The sequence below is a fragment of the Amphibalanus amphitrite genome, unplaced genomic scaffold (genome assembly GCF_019059575.1).
Source record: "Amphibalanus amphitrite isolate SeventyFive unplaced genomic scaffold, NRLGWU_Aamphi_draft 001153F_arrow, whole genome shotgun sequence".
Lineage (NCBI taxonomy): Eukaryota > Metazoa > Arthropoda > Thecostraca > Balanomorpha > Balanidae > Amphibalanus > Amphibalanus amphitrite.
The window spans coordinates 63,970-84,539 of NW_024882647.1; the positions used below are offsets into that span (position 1 = coordinate 63,970).

The 20,570-nt window shown below is 50.7% G+C and overlaps 2 protein-coding genes across 2 annotated transcripts; one reads left to right on the forward strand and one right to left on the reverse strand.

The window, feature by feature from the left end:
* Positions 1 to 12,541: 12,541 nt before the first annotated feature.
* On the forward strand, positions 12,542 to 14,950 carry LOC122370640 (glycosyltransferase 25 family member-like). Its single transcript, XM_043346413.1, has 2 exons — positions 12,542 to 12,659; positions 13,004 to 14,950. The coding sequence occupies exon 2, from the start codon at positions 13,093 to 13,095 to the stop codon at positions 14,827 to 14,829; it is 1,737 nt and encodes a 578-aa protein (XP_043202348.1). The 5' UTR covers positions 12,542 to 12,659; positions 13,004 to 13,092; the 3' UTR covers positions 14,830 to 14,950.
* A 2,756-nt stretch (positions 14,951 to 17,706) lies between these two features.
* LOC122370647 (glycosyltransferase 25 family member-like) lies at positions 17,707 to 20,509 on the reverse strand. The gene is made up of 2 exons (XM_043346431.1): positions 20,460 to 20,509; positions 17,707 to 20,151 (listed from the first exon to the last, which is right to left on the reverse strand). Exon 2 carries the CDS (start codon positions 20,044 to 20,046, stop codon positions 18,310 to 18,312), a length of 1,737 nt encoding a protein of 578 aa, XP_043202366.1. The 5' UTR covers positions 20,047 to 20,151; positions 20,460 to 20,509; the 3' UTR covers positions 17,707 to 18,309.
* Between the last annotated feature and the right edge of the window lie 61 nt (positions 20,510 to 20,570).

Genomic DNA, 20,570 nt, shown 5'->3' on the forward strand with positions numbered 1-20,570 from the left:
CCGTCAGAACAGAGCTCCACTCAGTCCCTGGCGTGACATCTGTCCGTTCCAACGAGCTGAGACAGAGTGACGGCAGGCGCCGGCAAGCCTCCCAACTCTGGCATGGATCTGAACTCGTCTGGACGTCACTGACAGTCGGGGCTATAGAAGCTATTGCGCAGTATGGCTTGGACTGTTGCACTTCTTCTGTTAATTCTATAAATGGCTGACTTTTCAATACCTGAATTATAGCTCCACTTTTCTAACTTTCTGATTAGGCAGGCCGTTTCCACAAAAGCCATCATATCTTGCATATCCTCAGCACATCCTTTCCTTCGTCGTCGCCTCGCTGCCCTGAATTCTTCAATTCACATCCCGCAGTTCCATTTCCCGGTCGTTGATAACACTTCGAATCCGTCCATCTAAACACACAAACCACAATATAAGCTCCCTCCGGCCACGATCAACATCTCACCGTCTAACGATTGACACGAACTGATCTCTCCAAATGCCCTGCCGGCTGTCGGAACGGCGCCCGCTTCCAACCTCTCCATAAATCACCTCTAAGACAATCGTGGCGCGATATTGGCGCTGCCCTCGGCGATCCCGGCGCAGCGTCAGAATGCGCCGCAGTGGTCAGCTGGCGAGGGAGGGGGTGTGTCATCAATATTACAACGCAGGTGCGCGGCCGCCCCATCGGCACGGTCTGTCCCTGTCGTAGATAATCGGATCAGCGGTAAATGAGAAGGGAGGAGAATCGCGCCGAAAAACCAGATTGAAGATACCAGATATAGTTTCAGCCTTCAGTAGAAACTAGAAAAAGTGATGTAAGTGATTGCAAAATTGTGTATGCCTCGCGCCTCATAATGGTGAAACACTGATACCATGTAGTTGTGAATATTCCCCGTGATTCATGTTGATTTGCGTGTCACAACTTCACTATCTTAGCAGAAGCAAGGGACATTTTGCATTCAATCGCTGACGATAGTGAGTTTGAACACTTAGCAGCACCGACCACTCCTCTAAGAGCGCACATCCCAAAGCTTGTTTTTCTACGGAATGGCTATGTCAGCCGCAAGCGTTTGATACCAGCCTCTCAAATATGCTGTAAAACCTGGAAGAATGTCCTAGGTCCGAGACTCATTAAAAGGCTACACAGGCATTCCTGTTCAGCCATTCATCTCATGGCTGGGAGGCGATAGGGGATTGGCTGCTTCGTCAGCTGTTCCGACAACAGAGCCAGTGTCGTTATTGGTGAGCTCTTGGTCTATTCGCTAGACGGGGTTAAGCCGATTGTGGATGGCTGACATCGCGGAACGAGGAGCAGATTATTTTCCTGCTTGATCGGCTCCATAAGACTTCTCTTGGAACGTTCAGTTGTAGGCATCAGTGATAATAGTTATGTCTACCAAACTTTTGTGTAAAAACGATGGCGGTAATGGTAAAATCGATTTTGCATAAATTTCTGAACGGAGCTGATATGCATCGCATCCTAATTTTTCCTTCATTGATAGCATATCGTTTTGAATTTCAGTCAACAAAACGTGTCCCTTTAATTTATTTCAGCGAATCACACGTAATTGCGGCGAAATGCAGCCAGCTGTAAATAGCTCGCCATCTGACCGTTCATCCAATTGCCAACATACCATACCACACGGTTCTCCTCTCAGCATTTCAGCTCTGAAGGTCCCGTCCTCCATTTCCTGCACATGCGGTGCACGGTAATGTGACAGTCGCCTGACTTTCAGCTGATGTCTGATCAGTACCACTACCCCTCTGGCAGCCGTTCTGCAGATAGCTAATGGACGATGCGCCCTGGCAGAACGCCAATTTGCCAGAATGGTTCAGGATGGTAAACAGTGACGATGCCAACGGTAATTAAATTGGATGGCCATGGAAATTGGGAGTTTCAGATGCAATGGCTGTGCTGGCATGTGATGAATTTGCGTTTCTTGGATAGGAACCAAGCACATTTAAGAACCAAATTCAATGATAGGCGTTAAATTAATGGAGAGGCAGTGCGCAAAATATGAAGGCTCATAACCAATGTTATGGAATGGTTTTATCATTTTATGTAACTTCAACGTAGGGACAGTGATAAGACTGGTATGACGATTCTTGCAGTAATTTCTATTGAAAGAAAGATTTATCACCATTGCCGCAAAATATGCTATTGTTAAACGTAGGCTGGCAGTTATTTCGTGTTGTTAGGCCACGACGTAATAAATCGAATAATCTCCAAACTTTTTACCCTGCTATCTCATAAAAGCGAACCAAATTGAGTTAGGAGAAACTTTGGAAAAGTCCAAGCAGTTTCGATGTGTTGCCTCACTCCCAAGCCAACTTTAACGAGGTGTACTTTTCTACCCTGATGCTTCTCCCTAAAGACAGTCAGTCTTGTTTTGAATGTTGAACTAAGAGAGCACCATTCCTAAAAACAAAATCCAGCCGTAAACCTCCCTCTTCATCACTACTTAACAAGTAAAACATTGCTTCATTCGCAAATTATTCTTACACGTATAACGCTGGAACAGCGCCTTTCCATCATATTCCAAATCCTTGCTATCCGTCCCAATCTTCCTAATGCGTGCTGGAGAACGTTGTTTCTTCTGTTACTCTTTTTCAGCATAGTCAAAATCCGAATCAACCCGGTCCAAAGAGACTCCGGAGCGACACTGTATAGTGTGTACCCTCCTGTACACTGAGAAAACAGTGTCCCGCTTTTCGGGCTCAGAGACCAGTTTTCGGGCTAATGTACCATATTCAAAACAGACAGCACATTTCGAGAATACTTTCTGAGCTAGCGCCACATGGGCTCATACGATCCCTTAAATCGGTATCATTGATCGCAGAAACAGAGCTCAGTCAGTACCCATTATCGGTGTCAAGCTCTAAAACTAGTCTCACTATGATACCAGTTTTCAGCCTGATCCCCATTTTCGAGCTCACCTGATTCCAGTTTGAGGGCTCAAATTGTGTGGTGAAGCCAATATTAGGGCTCACGTCATCGCTTTTCGGGGCTTTGGTAAAAGCTGGATTGCGTCAGCTGGCTGGCCAGCTGGCGACGCACGAAAGGTATTTAATTTTAGATATACCTAAGCGCGGTAGTAGGATGGACATAAATATTTCAAATGGCTTTAAATGAAAAATTGATTGGTAAATATTCATTCTTTTATATCTAGCATTGATATGTAAGAAGCTCTGCTAGCGCCACCATACGGCGCCAGCTGGCAAAAAAATCCAGTTAATACCAGAGCCCGCTTTTCGTCCGATGCAGCCCCTCCTCCCCCCTCCCCCGTGTCCAGCAGCTGCGAATAAGACGAAGCCGCGGACAAACTTTTTTTTTTGCTCGGCCAGCCTAGCGCCAGTCTCGAGCGGTGGGACAGTTAACCGGCAATTTTGGCCGGGATGCAAAAGTTTCGTTAAACCGGTTTATGTTAACCCGGGAGCAAATAACAACGTGGGAGCCTATCTTAGGTGTGGCAAAGCTAACGGATTACTTACTTGTTGCCGAGGTGCCCAAAGAAGGTACTGGAACCGAAAACACAACATTGGTTCATGTATTTATTAACATTCATACACACAGTCATACTTGTGCAAGGTGTCAGTGTTCGGTTGTGGGGTGTAATAGCCAGGGAAAAGGTTCTATGAACTGAAAAACCCGGCGCCTATTACTTCGCAACATGGTTGTGTATTCAACATGAACTGCAAGGAGTGCAGACGACATTGCCTGTGCTAACTTAACGTCTCACGGGCAGCGCCGCGCTCTGACACCTTGGTCCCAGAAGCGGCGGCGTTTCTGACCGCAAATCGCCGGAGAGCCGGTCGACGCCGTTGAGGGGACTGAGCAGTCCGCTGCCAGCTCCACCTTCACGTCCGCGCGGCGCAGCTCGGTGTGCGGCGGCGGCTCATCGCGCGGGCCGCACCCGTCCGTCCGCTGCACGAGCCGCTTTTCGATCCGACAGCGCAACACCGGCACGCCATTGTGCTGGCTGAGCGGCGGCAGCGGCACGTAGGCAACAAAACAGTAGAAATCGATGGGCCTGGATCGGCGTTGCCAGCAACGCCGGCAGCGGCGCGGCGGGAGGCGCCAGTGCCGCCGTCGGGGACGTGTGCCCTTCGCTGCGCTCATTCGAGTTGGCCGGCCGGCCGCGCGGCGTAGTCCTTTTGACACGGTGCGAGAAGAGCCGGATGAAGGTGGACTTTTTATTGGCGTTGCTGGTGCTCACGCCGCCGGCGTCCAGTTTGGGCGGCAAGTCCGAGTACCAGGAGTCGGACAAGTCCCGCGCGAACGCCGCCAGCCGGTCGTCGTCACTGCTGGCGGCGGCCCGCCGACGGCGCTGCCTCAGAATCGGACGAGTCGGTGGTACTGAGCACCTCGCGGGACGGGTAGCTGGGAGTGGGCCGGCCGCGGCCCCTGCCAGGCCGCGCCACCTTCACCGGCGCAGCCGCCTTCAAACTGCCCTTGCTGGGCGGCGGGTTGGTCGGCGGAGGCGGCAGCGGTGCCTCGACGTCAGTCCGAGTCGCTGTCACTGGGCGGCCGCCGCGGAGACGGCTTCTGTTTGACCCGCAGCCGGCCTGGGCCGGCTCGGCGCCCTCGGCCGGCGGCGCGCGCCGTTTCGAGCGTTTCACCTTTTCACTGTTACTCTCGCCTGGTCCTCAGCGTCGAGCGGCTCGGCGCTGTTCGGTTTCATGTGGCCCATGCTGCTGGGAAACTCGGGTGGGGACAGCTTTCTGACTGGAGTGCCGTCGAAGATGGAGGAGACGGGGGTGCTCGCAGAGTCCTTGCCCAATGCCCATGAATCATGATAGAGCCGAGGCTCCACTGGACGCCCAGCTTAATCGGGCTATCGCCGCCCTCCTTCTATGGTGGATTCTTCGGCCCCCTACAGCCACTAGGGCCATCATATACTCCCAGATGGCGGCACCTAGGGGATGAGGGGGGGGGGGTGTCTGGGCCACTTGTCCACCTCGTGGCGTCGCCAGCGACGCCTGCGAGTCGGAGCAAATGATTATGGGGTCTTCCTCGAAGGACGGGTGCTTCAGGAGATGTTGCTTTGCCGTTTTGGGTGCCACCATCTCAGATCGGTAAATGGAGCAAATCCTCCCCGCCGCCTCCCGCAGTACCAATGTTGTACTGTCTGGGTGCTCGGTGAGGACCCCAGCGCCGCCTTCAGTTCCTATTACTCCCCCGGTCGCAGACCCGTCGACCCAGGCCCACGTCGCACGCTGGGGGAGCGCTCCCAGTCACGCCTCCGCAGCACTCCTCCTCGCTGTCGCGGACGCCCCGATCGGCAGCAGGTCCAGGTGGACCGTGACGCCGTCTGTTGGCGTCTACGGGGGCAGTCTCGTGGATAAGCGCGCCTCGGCGGGCAGCGCCACTCCAGTGGTCCCACACCGCTCCCCCGCGCTCTCTCCAGCCGGTCACTGACTTCAGTCACGGTTGGGGGGGGGGGGGCTTCCGCCACGACGCGGCGGGTCCTCCGACGGGAGGGAGAGCGCCTTCGCCAGTAGGCGCGATGCCAGCGCATCCCTCCTCATCTCTCCATCGGCACGACGCCCGCCTCGGCCCTCACGGCGAGTCTTGGAGCATGGAAATCGGGCAGCCAGTGATGACTCATGCCACCATCAGCATCTCCGCCTCCAGGACGCCAAGATGTGTGGCCGCAGCCGCAGGCAGCCACGCCGACCCCGCTGCCCGCATGCCCAAGTAGTCTCGAATCGCTGACACCTCTCCTGAAACAAGAGTGGTGTCGTAAACTTAAACCCCTTGCTGGAGCCCGCCAGCCGCGACAACACCGCCACACCAATTTTTGTGACCCCGGAACTTCCGTCCCGAGCCTTATTTCACGGCACGATGCTACAGTGCGCTACACGTATTGTGGTATTCAGCTTCCATGGAAACATCAACTAATTTGGACGCTCAAACATGGGAGTCAGGAGTGGTTAAGGCCCAGAGCGTTCTGTCTGGTTTATAAAACCTTGGCCAGCAGATGTAAACGTGCTTTTTGTATAAGTGGCTTAATTTTGACGCAAAAGGGCACTAACCTTCGGCGCAAATAATGCAGAAATTTCAGCGCAAATTGCAAAATAGCTTGCGCCGAACTTCGGCGCATGACGGCTTCACGGGCGTCCGGCATACCATATGGATGTTTTCCAGTTTGGGCTGCAGGTTTTAGCTCTAGGTTTTAGACTGTAGGTTTTGGGTTGGGTTGGGCTGGGCTGGGCTGGGCTGGGCTGGGCTGGGCTGGGTTGGGCTGGGCTGGGCTGGTTGGGGTGGTTGGGTTGGGTTGGATTAGGTTAGGTAAGTTTAGGCTAGTTTAGTTTAGGATAGATATGAATACCTATTTTTTGTAAGTTGAATTATTTTTTTCATTTTGTAGCATCATATGCCTTCCATCTTTGAACTGCCATATTCAAGCACCAGAATAAGTATGGACTTGAACCTTTTCCAGTCTGGATGCCTGTATGGAAGTTGTGCAAAATCATGCAGTTGAAGGTATTGTAACCACAAATAAGAGCTCATGACTCAAGTCTCAACTTGTCCATAATTGGTTATCTTGATGTATACTTGTAGACCCTTCCTCTTACTTGGCACACAGGCATGGTGTCACAGTGTTCTAAAATTGGATTTCAATTGGGTGTCCCAATAAAAAAAAAATCTGAAGACAAAATGAGATAGATTTAGTCTTTCCGCAAAACTGCATAATGCCATTTTTACCTCAGATTTTGTCAGAACCTTCACAGGATCTGAAATGAAATGATGTAGAGTAGATGCATCAACTGTCAAGTCATGCGTAACCTGGCAGCTGGCTGTTGAATCAAACTTTTGACATATTTTTTTTAGCAAAGATGAAATAAAGCCACTTGTCATATTTTTAGGATGAAAACATTTTCCCCATCATGTGTGGTTATTCACCTAAAATTCTGAAACATGGAACACTGTCATACCAGCATTCCATCATGTCAACCAGCATTCCGCAGCATGTTAGCAGAAGCAGCAGCATGTTATAAGTATATGAAAGATCCAAATAGGTTGTAGGTTGGTAGGTATTGGTACTAAGTTTAACTTAATAGGTTAGTAGGCAAGGTTAGGATTAATTTTAGTTGAGCATCAAGATAACCATTACGAACAAGTAACAAAATCCTTACCTACCCTTGAAAGCATTGCTTCAATCACATCATCACGAAGAACCAGACAAAATTTTTGCTCATTCTTACACTATTTGACATCCTGAATCCAGATATGATGCTTTCATGTGGCGCAAATACAAGAAAAACGAATAATCAAACCCGTGCGTATTCGTATCAACGGCGCCACAATTGTAGATCAGACCTTTTCTGAACAAATGCCACCACAATTTTAATTGATAAGGGATTAAAATGGCATGAGCATCAACATCTTGATTTTTTCTAAAAGATAGCGATAACTGATCTAACTAATAACTTACCATTCATTTTGAAATCACGGCGGTAGGTACACCAACACATGGCACTGAAAACAGCAAAAGACGGAATGGCGGAATGTCGTATGGAGCCCTAAAACGCAGCTCGAATTGAGCCCGAAAAGGAAGACGAACTGATGCCGCTTTCGGGGCTAATGTACTTTGAGCCCGAAAAGGGCGCCTAACTGATCCCGATTTTAAAATCATACAGATTTGAGCCCTGTTTTGGCACTCATATGAGCCCTTATTCAAAAATGTTCTCAAAGTGTTTTCTGAGTGTATGTAGTCCAGCAACCGGTTCACCCCTACCCCTCTTCCCCTCCCTTCCCTCCCACTCCCCAACAATCGTCACAAACGGTTCTCTGCCCGCGTGACAGTGCGTTTCGAGACGCTCACGCGACGGGCGCATCACCATCAGGGGCGGCACGCTCGTTAGTTGAGAACGGCCGCTGCAGGGGAACGACCGTCCTGGGAGGGCAACTCCCACGTCAGAGAGGGGATTCCACTCCAACCCTCAGCGGAGGGAGATTCCACTCTGCGCAGGGACGAGAGACTCGAGGGTGGCAGCTGAAACGGCACCCCAGTTTCGCTCAGGGAAATGATGCAGGTTCTAAAATCTACGACTGGTTGCTGGTTAGAACTTCAAACTGCTGTCGATGAAGTTAACTGCTGTCTGCTGGAAAATGCACTGCGAAGAATCTCTGTATTACTGGAGCGTAATCGTATGGATTAGCTGTTTAATCTCTCATCAAACGGGAATAACTGTTCGGAAGAAGTGTTCTGGGAACTATTATGGTTCTGACAGATAAATTTTGTCTGCCATTTTGCATGTCTCTTGCAACTCCAGAGGAAAGTCAGATGAAAAAGGCATACATCAGCCCAATTGCTCCTTTCATCTCCTCGCAATGCCTGTCTGACGCTGGCGTTCGGAGCACTTGTTTCCGAGTCGGCCGGAACACGGGGTCCGTGGCACGTGTTTGCTTTTGACCTCCGGCTGAATAGACGGTCGACATGCTCGCGTGCATGACCTGCTAAAAATTACGCGAGTCGGCTCAGTTGAACTACTATCTCACCCATGATAGAACTCACTCCATTCAGTAAATGTTTGAATAAGCTTAGGCCATCAGCAGACTGAAACAAGAAGAACCGATCATGAACTGATAAGAAATAAATTATTTTAAATTTAATTTAAAATAATTTATACAAATAATTATTTAAAGTTATTTTAATCGTGGCTTGAAGTCACCGTGGCTTGAACTGGGTAGTAACAAACCTGCTGGCAAGCCCTCAGGCTGTACGGGCAGAGCGGCGAGAGTGCAGAGGTGGAGAGTGTCGGGTCGGACACCATTCTGGTTGAGCACACCGAGTTGAGCTCGCAAAGCGGTGGCAAATGTCCGCCCGCAGCGACGCCGATCGTTCGATACCGCGAGGTCATTGCTACCGCCCGGCGCCCAATCGCTCCCCCAGCAGTCATCCAATCCGGCGTCATCGGCTCATTACCACGTCATCTAACCGGATCATCGGGCGTCATCGAACCCGCCGAGTGACGAGAGTGACGGCGTCTCACCCGATCCAGACGACGTCAGCAGCATATGACGCTCAGCGGAGGGAGGCGCATTGTCAGCGGCTTGGGACCACGCCCAAGTCTGAGAGACCAGGCCAGCTTGTAGGAGGGTCATGTGGTCCCATGACGACGGTGGCAGCACCGTGGCGAGAAGTAGCGAGCCGGTGACATTTGACCGCCGCTCGCTGCTGTCTCGGTCGGATTTATTCGGCCAGTATGGAAATGCATGGGTTGTGTCGTGAAATGTTTCAGTCGCCGTAGCGTCCAACTAAATTCCATGCAAAACGTGAAAATGATTGAGATATATTTCAATTTTCAACCTCTGCGGTTTCAATTGAAAATGACCATGTTACGATCGGGTGTAGGTTATGGCGAACAATTAACCCTGTTGCTGGTGATATTTAAAAGTTAGACCGAGTTTTCACTTTCATTTTTAGTTCCATCCAAATCTGTTTCCAGCTCCATTATGTGGGACTTTCACTGATCATGAATAACCACTAACAGCATGGGATTTCCTTTAAATAATGAGATTCACCTGCTGTTTAATCGCAAGAGCCTTGATTAGATGTTCCACTTATTTCCTAGCTTAAAATGAAACGGAAAGTCGGCAATAAACTAGATCGTGATTCTGAGGTGGCTGAAGGCAATCTGCAAAAAGCAAACGGCTCTCTCACGAACCCAATCGCAATAAAATATCAGATAAAACGGAGAGAGAGGTAAAGAGAGAGAGAGAGAGAAAGAGGGGGAGAGAGAGAGAGATAGAGAGAAAAGAGAGAGGGGGAGAGAGAGACAGAGAGAGCTAGAGAGAAAAGAGACAGGGAGAGAGAGACAGGGAGAGAGGGAGGAGGGGAGGGAGAGAGAGAGAGAGAGAGAGAGAGAGAGAGAGAGAGAGAGAGTGAGAGAGAGAGAGAGAGGGAGGGAGAGAGAGGATGAGAGCGAAATAAGATCGGCACACTGTGACCATACATCTAGATATAAATGTTCGCGTTTGATAAGAACATCCAAATGTGCTTATCAGTTTTTCGTTATACTCCGATCGAGCCATACCTACCACGGAGAGGAGAGGTGGCTGGACCTCACCGCAGCTGCCATTAAGTGAGACGTTTAATCAATTAATCATCCTGCCCGGCTCTAAGATATGCGCATAGCCGCAGGCCCACGGGACGGGTGAAAGGTCCGACTCCCGAGCCTTAGGCCTCGGACAGTGATACACAGTACCGCGAGGGCAGGGGCTGGGTAAACATGATTATGATCAGCGACATGAGCCGACCGTGCGCCGTCGGGCCCGCGCCGAATCGTGGACAGGTTTCGTCGCCAACAACTAACTCACCAAATGAATTTGAAACACCTGCAGCTCGCGCAGACTTGTATGTATATGTTTGTCCTAGCCAGTTAAGCAGATAGATGATAACAAACGTACACCTAAGCCTGCTTGTCGCTTAGCGTCGGTCCAAGATCGCGATATCTTGGGGCCAACAGACAAGTCCAGCCGCTTATGTGTGGCTGGATATTTTGGTCCAGCAGAACCGGACCCGATCCAGACCCTTTATCAGCCCCGAGCCAGCCCACTCGGGCGTGCAGACTGCAGAACAACTTTGCAGAGGTTACAACAAGGGGGTCGGTTCGGGTAATGCCAAACCGGTTTCTGGTGTCTCTCCGGGAGGCCGGCCAGGCCCGTTCGGGGAAATATTCGGAAAAGATGGAGTTAAACTGATTGGGAATGTTGGATTAGTTGAGGTAGTTCATATGTATGGTGTGTGGGAAGCTTGTATCAGTCGAGGTGGTGCATATACAAATTGTTGAGGATGCTGGAACCTGAATCAACCTGGGTGGGTCATATGTCGTGCAAGCCGATAACACGGAAGATAAAACCTAAAGGTCTGCTCATTCACGGAAGGTCTGTTCATTCGATCACCTCTGCTGCACGGCCATTACCCTCTGACAATTTATTCAGCTCTGGACTAGATCAGTCAGTAGACGTCATCATAGTTAGACGAACTACCACAATTTCGGGTGAAATCGCTGTCGGCGTTTTGGTCAGTTCGACTCACTTCTGGGACCAGAAGCCTGGCTGGATAAGTTTTAAGCTTGCTGCAGAAGGCTGATGCTCAACTCAAGCCTGTCTATGAGTTGGGCGCTCGAATTGTTAAATACGTCAGCAGACTTGGTGGCCAGCGTTTCAATATCTGCAAGCAAACGTTAAATTTCTCGAGTTTGTGCTCATGCATATTGAAAGTGCGTCCACTGCACACTGCACGCTATGAAAACGAATATCAATGACATTGCTTTCTATCATTAACCCCATCATGCCCCCCCCCCCAATAGGGGGGGGGAAGATCGACCGGATCCCTCCTCGGTTTTTCGCAAATAACTCGTCTAAAAAGAGACCGATCGTGACGAATATTTCATACTCTCGAGTTTGTCAATTTTACACATACCCTGAAAATTTCATGACCCTGACCCAAATGACCTTTGACCTGTGACCTATTTCTCGAGACCATGTTTGGCCGGAGTCGCGATTTAGCGTATGTCGGCTCGCATTAGCCGCGCATTTGCAGTCTTTTCGTGGTTTCAAGCGTTCAAACGTTTAATATGATGTTGGGGTCAGGTCAGGTCACTGACTTTTGATGACCCCGGTTCACTTTTTCGAGTTTCATATGTTTCTAGGCTTGTTTTTGAAGCTGAATTCGAATTTAGCAACCATTTGAACATTTATGAAGTAGTTTTGCTGCCTTCGTAACTTGTTATGAAGCGGTCAGAAGTGGTTGACACGTAACGAATACCTGGCAGGACCCCTACTGGTTGGCCTGACCTGACCTGACCCGACCTGGCCTAAATGCATGAAGACATCATCTGTGATCAAAACGAACATGCCATTTGTGATCAGCACCCCGAAAAGCTCCACAGCAGCCACACTTTACGACGTTCTAATAGGTCCCGATTTTCCCGACTTTTGGGTCATTGACCTGACCTGGAAGGTCAACCAATGACCTAGGACCTTAAAATTGGGTGACAATGGCCTCCTCTCGTCACGGGTAACACGTTCGGTTTTTTCTGCGAAGCTCTAGCTCGATCAGGGGCCAAACGGCAAGGGGGTAGGTCCAACGGACTAACATGATATACGTTCACGGCTAGCAAAACACCAAAACGGGTGAGGGTTAATGTATCGAATATCAGTGAATCAACGTTAAAGGACAATCATTATTAACCCGGGCATAACTGGGGTATGCTTATAGGGCGAATGATGGCGGCTCTTGAGAGCCTTTCTCCTCCACCCTAAACTACTGGCTCGATTTTCAAACTTAAAATGGTGTCTGATGGCTGGGAAAAACTGTCGATTCGAATATATTTTTGTTGACCTTGGGGTCACTGGTGACGTCACAGGTCAGAAAAGAGTAAACATAATTAGCATTTAGGCACAGCTACTCATACTTCGGGCTCAAATAACATCGAGATCACCGTGGTATGTCCCTCCGTCCCTGCCGCTGAAGGGTAGCCTCTAATGACGTCATCTACCGGCCGAAGATATTGATCAGGGTAAACTGGCCCCGTGTTTTCACGTAGAGTTCAACAGACTTTGTGTGCGTGAGGACGCAGGCTTGGCGTCCGTGACCAGTGGGTGCTGGGAGGCCGGGAAGGGAAGACCTCAACAGACGGCTCTGACGGCCAAGGTAAGCGTCCAGCTGGGATTAAATTTCTATTTATTGTCAGCTCTTCATTCTTTGTCGCTAAGCCATTTATCCATTGGCGGCCAATCAGTTATTTGTGTACTTCAGCTTGAGCTGAATGTTATAGGAATGGCGATGTGGTATTAGAAGAAGCACGAATAATATGGAATTTACGTTGTTGTGTTGTTGCGTTTGTACTTTGCATGCCTGTGTGATTGTTCGTTTGTATTAATTCGAGTCTCAAGTTGAAAATGTTCGCATGTACGTCCATCAATTTAAAATTATTTTAAGTGTCCGAAATGTTACTGAAAGAACATAAATGTTAACTAAGAATGCTATTTTTTCAGTGGATCATTGGGTTGATGAGTCATCTCCAACCATTCCATGAGGTGACCTAAAACGACTTCAATCTCGGCATCAAGAGCCTAACAGCATCATGTCACAACTGATTCCGAGGGCCGTGTTGGCGATGCTGGCTGTGCTGCCAATACTCGTCATCTCACACCAGAAGAAAGGCAACGAGCCGACCCTCATGATCGTGCTGCGGGTGCGCAACAAGGAGGCCTACCTACCGTACACTCTGTCGCAGCTCAGCCTGCTCGACTACCCCAAGGAGCGGCTGTCGCTGTGGGTGGCCAGTGACCACAACCAGGACCGGTCGGCCGAGATCCTGCTGACCTGGCTGGAGCGGTACGGCCCTCTCTACTCGTCTGTGAAGGCGGCCGTCAACACTAGCTCGCCGCCGCTGCGGCCGGACGAACGCAGCGCAGTGCACATGTCGCCCGGTCGACTCCGCGCCGTGGCTGATATGAAGCAAGAGGCGCTGCAGACGGCGCGCCAGCTCAGCATAGACCTGATCTGGTTCTTGGATGCCGATGTCGTCCTACACGACAGCACCGTCCTCCGCCAGCTGCTCAACACGCAGAAGCCACTGGTGGCACCAATGCTGCGTTCTGTAGGAAAACACTCGAACTTTTGTGAGGACGTGACAGATGATTTTTTCTGTGTTGAGAGTGAGAGGTTTTCTGAGATCTACTCCCGCCAGCAGCGTGGCTGTTTCGCAGTGCCTTTGATCCGCTCCTGTGTGCTGGTGGACCTCCGTGACCCCCGCACGGCTGGACTCACGTTCAGCTCAGATAGGTGCGGGACACGGCCAGAACGGGAGACGCTCGACGATGCCGTCACGCTGGCGCTCTCAGCGCGTGACGCTACTCTGCAGATGACCGTGTGCAACCAAGAGGACTTTGGCCAGGTGTCCGCTCCGCTGACACCAACACAAGAGCCGAAGGACGAACGACGCAACATGGCTAACATGAAGCTGAAGGCGCTGTTGGACTGGGGGCCGCTTCCAGTAGTGCCCCTAATGCGTCTTTTTCTGCCAAAACTACCCACCAAAAGTCGACTGGGCTTCGATCGGATCTACGTCATCGGCCTGCAGCGACGTCCGGAGCGCTGGAGACGGCACAACGCCTGCTTTGACGAGCTCGGCATCGAGGCGGTTCATGTACACGCGGTGGACGGCCGCAAACTCACGGACGACATGCTGGAAAAGTATAACATCTCTTCGCCACGTAACAATGAACGCCGTGTTCGCCTCAACAAAGGCGAGATCGGCTGTTTTCTGAGCCACTACGGCGTATGGCAGGATGTTGTTGACAGCGGTTTGGAGCGTGTTCTGGTGCTTGAGAATGACGCCCACCCGACGGCCGAGTTTCCCGAGCGCCTACAGCAGCTGGTGGCAGAGGCTGACCGACTCCGACCTCAGTGGGACTTCATCTATCTCTTCCGAGAGTTGCCTAGAAACGACGAGCCAGTGGAAGGCGCCGAACAGCTCATCAAACCGGGCTTCTGCTACTCGGCAATGGCCTACGTTCTGAGCAGGAAAGGAGCGGAGACACTGCTTCGAGACCGACCCCTGAAGAATATGCTTTGTGTTGATGACTACATTCCTCTGATGGCAGGCAACGCGCCTCACTCTAGGTGGATTGGCAGGTTTCCCAGTGCCGGGACGCTGAGGATATTCGCATCCAGGGACCACCTCATTCACCCAGCGAAAGTTCGCGGAGAGCCAGGATACAACAGTGACACGACGGAAGTGGACGGCGTGGTGGGCGCCCGGAGCTGTGCCGCGGAGGGGAATATGGATTCAGACTGTTATCGTCCGAATCTGTAGTTATTTTTGAGCGAATTACTGATAACCATAGCTGTAGTAAAATATATGTGATAGCTGTGTATTCACGCTTTATGTATCAGGAAGACAAGCAATGCATGCTTATAAATTATCCATTCATGTAGTTTGTTCTTGGAGGCAGAGGTGGTCGGTGGAAAGACAGCATTATTAAAGAAGCAATCGTGCAATCCTCATTTCAGACACGCCTTGTTGATGACATGTCACTAGCTACAGGGTGTCCCGAAATTGATTGCGCGTTCATCCCATCGCATTCATAATAAAACAAAAAATGATCGGTACTTGATTTATTTACTGATGCATCCTCCCCTTAGTCGAATGCTCTCTCTCTCTCTCTCTCTCTCTCTCTCTCTCTCTCTCTCTCTCTCTCTCTCTCTCTCTCTCTCTCTCTCTCTCTCTCTCTCTCTCTCTCTCTCTCTCTCTCTCTCTCTCTCTCTCTCTCTCTCACTCGCTCTATCTTTTTTCTCGCTGTCTTCACCTCTCTCCATTCCTCCCTTTCCATCTCTCTCTCCCTCCCTCCCTCCCTCCCTCCCTCTCTCTCTCTCTCTCTCTCTCTCTCTCTCTCTCTCTCTCTCTCTCTCTCTCTCTCTCCCTCTCTCTCTCTCTTCTTCTTTCTCTCTCTCTCTCTCTCTGTCTCTCTCTCTTTCTCTCTCTCTCTCTGTCTCTCTCTCTCTATCTCTCTCTCTCACTCTCTCTCTCTCTCTCTCTATCTCTCTCTCTCTCTCTCTCTCTCTCTCTCTCTCTCTCTCTCTCTCTCTCTCTCTCTCTCTCTCTCTCTCTCTCTCTCTCTCTCTCTCTCTCTCTCTCTCTCTCTCTCTCTCTCTCTATCTCTCTCATGGGCTGAGGCATCCCACACACCAGATTGTCTAGCGTCTCAGCGCTGATACCACGGTAAAACTCTTGCCTGAGATGTCAGAAGCGATTTTATCAGCAAGACATCGCGCCAGCGCACAACGCGGCCAAGACTCAGCAGTGGTGCCGCGACAACCTCCAATGGTTCTGGGAGAAGGGCGAATGGCTCGGCAACAGCCTTGACTGTCTCCCATTGAAAATCTCTGAGTTATCGTGCAGGGCGAGCTGGACAAGAGAGAGCCACCCACCTCCAAGAAGCCGCTGGTCAGCAATCTGCAGAACGCTTGGCGTCAGATCAGCGCCGAGACGCTGGACAATCTGGTGTGCGGGATGCCTGAGCGCATGAGGGAGTGCAGTCAACTAAGGGGAGGATGCACCGGTAAATAAACCAAGTACCCAGTTACCCACCATTTTTTGTTTTAATATGAATGAGATGGGATGAAGGCGCAATCAATTTCGGGACACCCTGTATTGCGCGGACGTATGCGCTGACGCGCGGACGCATACGGGCATCATACATGTATGTATACATACACGTCTCGTGTGCAAGTTGGGCATGTACTGTGCACTGGTAATATGATCAATGTTGACTGCGATTTTCTTTCAATTTACCCCAGAACGAAAACAGCTTTGTTCAGAACCTCATAGCAGCAGGTAATAATAAGGTGCCCGTCTTAGCAAATTTCGAAATGATTGCATTGCGTTTCTTTAGTCCTATTAGTTGGTGGGCGAAATACATAAATAAGCCTCATTGCCCGCCCTGATAATGAAGCATTATTTTGGTTGTCTTCCTCGGGCTACAGTTATGTCACATCGAGTAATACGTGTTCTAATTGTGTCCGTTTTATTTTAACAACGTTTTTATATTATTTTGAATGTTGAAGCTATACAATGAGAGCTGTACAGAGGTCGTTTTAAATTTTAATTGACGCCTGGTATCGACCGATATCTCTCTCTGTGCCAACGAATTGGAGTCTATGGGCTGCGCGCCGAACGCGGCTCAGCGCCGCAGGCGCAATGAATCGCATTCAGCTGATTATGCGATGACTGTTAGGCGCCGAATCATGCACTGACGACTCAAGATTATTTTACTTCTCCTGACGACTTGAAATGCTTGAGCTTTTCAGCGCGTACTAGGCACTGGACGATTACGCGCAAAATAAGCGCCTAACCAGTGGACGGCGGCCTTAACCCTCGCCCTCACAGGGGGGGGGGGGGTTGATGCAACCCACCATAAGGTTTTTCGCGAATAACTCGCGTAAAAGAGGCCGATCGCAATGAAACTTTTTGTACCCTCGCATTGATCAATTTTACACCTACCCTGGAAATTCCATGACCCTGACCCAAATGACCTTTGACCTGTGATCTACTTTCCGAGACCATATTTGGCCGGAATCGCGATTCGGCGTACTCGTATGTCGGCTCGCATTAGCCGCGCGTTTGCAAGCTTTTCGTGGTTTCAAACGTTCAAACATGTGATTTGATGTTGCTCCCATGCATTAGGGTGGATGTCAAGGTCACTTGAAGGTCAGGTCAGGTCATTGACCTTTGGTGACCTCGGGTGACCTCGGTTCACTTTTTCGAGTTTTACATGTTTCTAGGCTAGTTTTTGGAGCTGATTTCGAATTTAGCAACCATTTGAACATTTGTGAAGTAGTTTTGGTGCCTTCGTAACATGTTACGAAGCTGTCAGAGGTGGTTAATACGTATTACAAATAACCGTCACGACCCCTACCGGTTGACCTGACCTGACCTGACCCGACCTGGTCTAAATGCTTAAAGACATCATCTCTGATCAAAACTAACACGATATTCGTGATCAACACACCGGAACCCATAGCAGCCACACTTTACGAAATGGCCTGTGCCGACGAGGGTTAACCCACTGCTAATAATAGAATGGGCTTGTAACATTTTTTACAGTGAAGGATGATTTAGGTTGGCTATGACCGAGAAAGTAAAAGGCATTTATGTCATGGTTTTTATTCCATACTGTAATGCTCTGCACATTTTGTTTGTATGTATTGCACGCCAATTTGATTACAGTACATATTTCCAGTACATGCATACCGTCGACATGACACAAACGCGGAATCTTCCCAACCCTACTTCTTAAACCAATAGCACGTTCGATTGAACGGTCCGTCTCCTTCGTAATCGTAGCATCCCATTCCCACACCAATCTGCACATCCTGAAAGCGAGCGCACATGCCGAGCTCAGCAATTATTGGGCACTCATTAGTCATTACTCGTAATCGGTGTAGAATCATCAACGTAAGCTTCATTCCTTCCATTCCATCCCGTATCGGACTACTCTCGATGCATGTGGGTGACCCTCAATGCACTGCTACGTAAGTACAAAATAAAGAAGCACCTATTAATTTTGTAGGGGGCCATTTATCTCAATTACGGCCTGGCCAATTGCGCACAAATTTGTTACAACTTCAGTATTCAGCTAACAGCATGACCCACGTAAGTATGATCTCATCACACTTGCGCTGTACGCACGTGCAAGGTTCATAGTTGCGCTAGCTCGTTAGTATCGCTATCTCAAATATAATGGTAAGTATGATTTCCTAAAGCCGGGTACTCAACATTGTCTGCAGCAGCTATCTACAGATTCGGACGATAACAGTCTGAATCCATATTCCCCTCGGCGGCACAGCTCCGGGCGCCCACCACGCCGTCCACTTCCGTCGTGTCACTGTTGTATCCTCGCTCTCCGCGAACTTTTGCTGGGTGAATGAGGTGGTCCCTGGATGCGAACGTCCTCAGCGTCCCGGCACTGGGGAACCTGCCGATCCACCTAGAGTGAGGCGCATTGCCCGCCATCAGAGGGATGTAGTCATCCACACAGAGCATATTCTCTAGGGGTCGGTCTCGAAGCAGTGTCTCCGCTCCTTTCCTGCTCAGAACGTAGGCCATTGCCGAGTAGCAGAAGCCCGGTTTGATGAGCTGTTCGGCGCCTTCCACTGGCTCGTCGTTCCTAGGCAACTCGCGGAAGAGATAGATGAAGTCCCACTGAGGTCGGAGTCGGTCAGCCTCTGCCACCAGCTGCTGTAGGCGCTCGGGAAACTCGGCCGTCGGGTGGGCGTCATTCTCCAGCACCAGAACACGCTCCAAACCGCTGTCAAAAACATCCTGCCACACGCCGTAGTGGCTCAGAAAGCAGCCTATCTCGCCTTTGTTGAGGCGAACACCCCAGTCATTGTTGCGGGGCGTCGATACGTTGTACTTTTCCAGCATGTCGTCGGTCAGTTTGCGGCCGTCCACCGCCTGTACATGAACCGCCTCGATGCCGAGCTCGTCGAAGCAGGCGCTGTGCCGTCGCCAGCGCTCCGGACGTCGCTGCAGGCCGATAACGTAGATCCGATCGAAGCCCAGTCGACTTTTGGAGGGCAGGTGTGGCAGGAAAAGACGCATGAGAGGCACTACTGGAGGCAGCCCCCAGTCCAACAGCGCCTTCAACTTCATGTTAACCATGTTGCGTCGCTCGTCTTTCGGCTCTTGTGTTGGTGTCAGCGGCACCGGCAACTGGCCGAAGTCCTCCTGATTGCACACGGTCATCTGTAGACCAGCGTCACGCGCTGAGAGCGCCAGCGTGACGGCATCGTCGAGCGTCTCCTGTTCTGGCCGTGTCCCGCACCTATCTGAGCTGAACGTGAGTCCAGCCGTGCGGGGGTCACGAAGGTCCACCAGCACACAGGAGCGGATCAAAGGCACTGCGAAACAGTCTCGCTGCTGGCGGGAGTAGATCTCAGAAAACCTCTCACTCTCAACACAGGAAAAATCATCTGTCACGTCCTCACAAAAGTTCGAGTGTTGTCCTACAGAGCGCAGCATTGGCGCCACCAGTGGTTTCCGCGTGTTGAGCAGCTGGCGGAGGACGGTGCTGTCGTGTAGGACGACATCGGCATCCAAGAACCAGATCAGGTCTATGCTGAGCTGGCGCGCCGTCTGCAGAGCCTCTTGCTTCATATCAGCCACGGCGCGGAGTCGACCGGGCGACATGTGCACTGCGCTGTGTTCGTCCGGCCGCAGCGGCGGCGAGCTAGTGTTGACGGCCGCCTTCACAGACGAGTAGAGAGGGCCGTACCGCTCCAGCCAGGTCAGCAGGATCTCGGCCGACCGGTCCTGGTTGTGGTCACTGGCCACCCACAGCGACAGCCGCTCCTTGGGGTAGTCGAGCAGGCTGAGCTGCGACAGAGTGTACGGCAGGTAGGCCTCCTTGTTGCGCACCGGCAGCACGATCATGACGGTCGGCTCGTTGCCTTTCTTCTGGTGTGAGATGACGAGTATTGGCAGCACAGCCAGCATCACCAACACGGCTCTCGGGATCAGTTGTGACATGATGCTGTTGGGAGCTTGGTGTCGGCCTTCAAGTCGCCCCAGGTCACGCTATATTAGGTCCCGAGGCAGCCCAGAAAAGGCGAGTATCTATGCTGCAATCAGACGCTGAAAAAGAAATGGTGCTCGTCACCTTAGGAACATTACATTGATAGTTTTTAATTAATTGATATTTGTCCGATGGAGGTTATACACGTAAAATTAAAATTTGATTTCATGCGAACGAACACGCATATACATATATGGTATACAATCAACGATATGGAAAACTATCAAAGACTGTCTTAATCACGCTACAACTGACACCACATTACCATTCACATGGTATTCAGGCTAGGTTAAAAGAAGCAAATGGTCGCTAAATGGTCGATTGTGTCAATCAATCGAAGGCAACCTCCAGCCAAACACTCACCTACCTTGCCTTCCAGAGACTCCGTTTAAGTGTCTCACTTTTCCGACCTCCCAGCGCCCACTGGTCACTGCACCAGCACCGCGCGCGCGAGTTTACGTGCACCAACCGTCTTCGG

What these genes read in the sequence shown, in the direction of transcription:
- LOC122370647 (XM_043346431.1), bottom strand. Translation starts at nt 20,046, where the DNA reads ATGTCACAACTGATCCCGAGAGCCGTGTTGGTGATGCTGGCTGTGCTG.
- LOC122370640 (XM_043346413.1), top strand. Translation starts at nt 13,093, where the DNA reads ATGTCACAACTGATTCCGAGGGCCGTGTTGGCGATGCTGGCTGTGCTG.